General features: G+C 42.1%; 1 protein-coding gene across 1 annotated transcript; it reads right to left on the reverse strand.

Annotated features, from left to right (window-relative positions):
* Nucleotides 1-325: 325 nt before the first annotated feature.
* On the reverse strand, nt 326-3,439 carry LOC141022887 (uncharacterized). Its single transcript, XM_073499167.1, has 11 exons — nt 2,948-3,439; nt 2,692-2,847; nt 2,388-2,600; nt 2,082-2,303; nt 1,663-1,993; nt 1,374-1,579; nt 1,085-1,285; nt 875-1,003; nt 687-799; nt 528-603; nt 326-442 (listed from the first exon to the last, which is right to left on the reverse strand). Exons 1-11 carry the CDS (start codon nt 3,437-3,439, stop codon nt 326-328), a joined length of 2,256 nt encoding a protein of 751 aa, XP_073355268.1.
* Between the last annotated feature and the right edge of the window lie 306 nt (nt 3,440-3,745).

A 3,745-nucleotide genomic window follows, 5' to 3' on the forward strand; every position in this document is an offset into this window, starting at 1 on the left:
AAGAACACTTGATAAGTGAAGCCGTGAAAAATACAATTATAAAAAATTGGAGAACGAGAAAAATATTAAGCAAGAACAATTGATAAGTGAAGCCAAAACTTTATTGGTACGACCAAATTGTCTTCTCCGAGCGAATTGTATGACCGAATTGTCTGATACGAGCGAATTGTCTGACAGACACATACACATGTATGTTTCACAATATTCGAGATGCCCTGTTTATTACATAAAAATGATAGAACCCCTAAGATAATCATGCCGCCGAAACCTTCGACCGGACTAAATCCAAACCACAAACTTCAATCTTGCATGTCGCATGAATTCTTCAGGTGCGCCTTTTCCTTGCGATTTTGCGAATTTTGTTCTTCACACACTCCATCGTGTTCGAAGGTGACATAATCAACTCCGCGACGAAACGTCTTCTCCTTGTGTCAACGGTGGCCTGCAAAAAATGACATAAAGGTTACATGAACCGAAGTTGCTACACGACCGTAGTAGCTAGTCTACAAACGTAAATAACAGCATACCTGTGAAAAATCGCGGGTCATTCGGTCCCCGTCCCAATGTTCTAGACATTCCGTGACAAAAAGGCCACAAGAGTTCCTGGTACATATGCAAACATTAGCGGTGGGCAATACGAACATGTGTGTTGTTGTTTGAATGTGCATGATGTCCTATTAACTCACCCATCCTCTTGCTGGGGCATGTCATACTCCTTGATAGGCCACTTACTTACGTCCGGATATTTCCCTGGTGTAATAAGATTTGCTAGGTGCATATCGTGTGCTATAGCCATTCGCTATAAAGAGGATAGTGTTAAAGAATAATCATAAACAACATGTAAGACCAATGGTACAAATGTTGGTTATATTACCAGTGCTTTCACAGTCTTTTCTGTCAGGTCCAGAGGATAGAGCGAATCGAGAACTTGGAATTCTTGCTTGATCAAGTGCATGACCACGGTCATCCAGTGGGCATTGTCGATATTCAACGCGATATACGTCTACGGTGCAAAAAACCATTGTGGATCAAACGAAATATTTGATGAAATGTCCTGTAGTGAAGAATTACAAACATAACGTACCTTATCACACACAGTATACTCTTTCGTGAGTCTATTAACTGCTATAGCTTTGGACAGAGCACTATCCATGTTGCAGCTCCACGACAATGGATCGTCTCGTGCGATAGCACGATCTACAAGGAATTTGGACCTCCACGCTGGACAGAGGTAACGATCATGACCAACGCGCAGCTCCAAATGTCCCATATAAGCATCAATTACCTTCATAGAATATCAGGGCATTACATGTTGAAAGTTGAGACATAGATTATTGAGAATTTTAATAACAGGACATGCAAGTAGTACTTACATCGTCCGACAGCCATCTGTGAGTTAGTACCGGTCGAATCCTTTCGGAAGTCAGAGATATGCCACGCCCTTCACTGTAGTAAACTTTCTTCCCCTTATTTTTCTCGGTGCTAGCAGCTAAGTCGACAAATGAAACAGTTGCATCAATTATTTCCGGCGTCAACTCATGTGCCACAACCTCCGGCTCATGATTTTCAGAAAACAGAGCTGCATGAAATAATATGAACGTCAACAATGGTGATCATATGCATTCGTAGCATATAACAAAATAAGAAAGTTAGTTATGATACCTCTAGTAGCAGTAGAAGTACCGAAGGGTTTCTGACCACGGTTGGGACGCCTGCTGGGCTTGTCAAGTGCGTAGGGGGATTCAAATTTCTTAGGAACGGTCCTCTTGCGCTTATCGGACATAACTTCCTCATCCTTATCGATTGTTGCACCCTTTTTTCCATTCGCCTTAGCCATGAACTTGCTGACAGAAGATGGACAAATGTCTATGTCCGATGAAGGTGCTTGAGTAGAAGTACCAACGACCCAAGGGTTTTCTGGTGTAGCGCCACATTCATCATTACGCCTAATAGGTGAAGCTTCCTTGTGTCCATTCATCTTCGGTGGGGTTTTCTGTTTGGCAAACAAAATCATGTGAACATTTCAGCACGTAAATAAATTAAAGGAGAAAATTATAGACATAAATATATATACATAGTACCTCAGGTACGGTTTTATGGTTGGGAACCACTTCATCAGGCTGCGTCATATCAATGACAGGCTCTCCGCGTGAGTCTATGTCATCCTTGTACATGAATTCCTTCTTTTCATATGGACCGTTCTCAAACGAATCCAGTTCTTCATCCACATCATTGTCCGCGGATGGCACGGCAGCAGCCGGCTTGTACATGACACCTGATTTGTTCAACTTCTCCAACAACCTCTGCAATAGAAATATAAATTTAGTAATTCTAGCATGGTTTAACACAGCAAACATACTGTAAACTATAAAGTTTGGGTGTGACACCTCAGCAACTTGATCAGGGATTTGCCTCATCTGGGTGTGTATGAAGTCCATGCACCGCTTCATTAGAAGCTCCATCAAATCTTCCGACATTGGGGTTGTCGTCGACTTCTTTGCGTTTCCATTTGCAGGCTTGGTTTTTGGCTTCATGATAGGCGCATTATTTGGGATGTTGGGCCCCTGAGCCCTATACTCCTGGGTGATATTATTTTTGATCTGCATGCGATATTGAAGTACATGTGATGAATAAAAAATAAATATTATTAAGTTACAAAACATTTAAGAAAGGCGGAACACAGTGACTTACCCTGACGTTACCACGGCCGCGCCCATTGTCATAGTCGAACTGATCTCTCCTAGTGGCTGCACCTTCGGTCCAGTTCCTCATAAGAGGTTGTATGGACAAGTTGGGATTATAGGCGCATTCGCCTTTGACCGGTTGCACCTTCTCCCAGTACAAGTACTACAAAAAAATATATAAGGATTTAGAGTTAGTACAATACATCACATAAAATTGCAATGATATGATAATTGACATTATGCAACAGGTCTCATATGTGTACCTGCAAGAGAGCCAAATTGCCTTTCGGCCATTGGCGGAGGTGTTTGCCTTTCTTCACTATGCGAAGACAATCACGGAGAACACGCATGGTGAAGGCATTCCAGTTAATCTTTGAAATACGTTTCACATCATCGACCAAAGCGTAGTACTGCTTTGGCACAATCTTGCTCGACATGGGAGCAATAATTGTTCTTAACAGGACAAGGACTACTTTCCGAAGGAAATCGTCGTCGGTGGCTTTACTTTTAATTATGTCCTCAATTGGATTATCTATCACTATGTTTTCTGATGTCTTACTGAGAAATTGTGGCGGCACCCGCTCCTTGATGTCCTCGCCTTCTTCAGTCAGAATGTCCGAAGCGGACAGTCCTTGGTTCTCGAGGTTAAAGATGCACTCGACGTCGACCGCACCGAGAGTTACCTCCCCAACCTGCTCTTGTATAATGAATCTGATCAGTAGGGTATGCATCTTAATAGATGGTATCTGCAGCATGCTGCGCTATGTTGTATCAGCCACTCTAGCGCGTTGACCGCTCGATAGAGCTGCAACAAGCTTGCACCATTTCTCAACGGCGCATACTATTTCTCCATTCAGCTCGTCCATCCTGTTGAAAGAAAATATATAACTTCGTGACATTAGCGAACACTAAAGCAAAATAACAATAGACATGCAAAAATATAAAACTTTCTGGCAGTAGTTAACACTAATGCAAAAATAACACTAATGCAAATACAAAACTAGCACCATGTATACTGCAACATGCAGCCAAGTGTGTGCTGACATGAGGCAATAAAAAAA

The sequence above is a fragment of the Aegilops tauschii genome, chromosome 5 (assembly GCF_002575655.3).
Source record: "Aegilops tauschii subsp. strangulata cultivar AL8/78 chromosome 5, Aet v6.0, whole genome shotgun sequence".
Classification (NCBI taxonomy): domain Eukaryota; kingdom Viridiplantae; phylum Streptophyta; class Magnoliopsida; order Poales; family Poaceae; genus Aegilops; species Aegilops tauschii.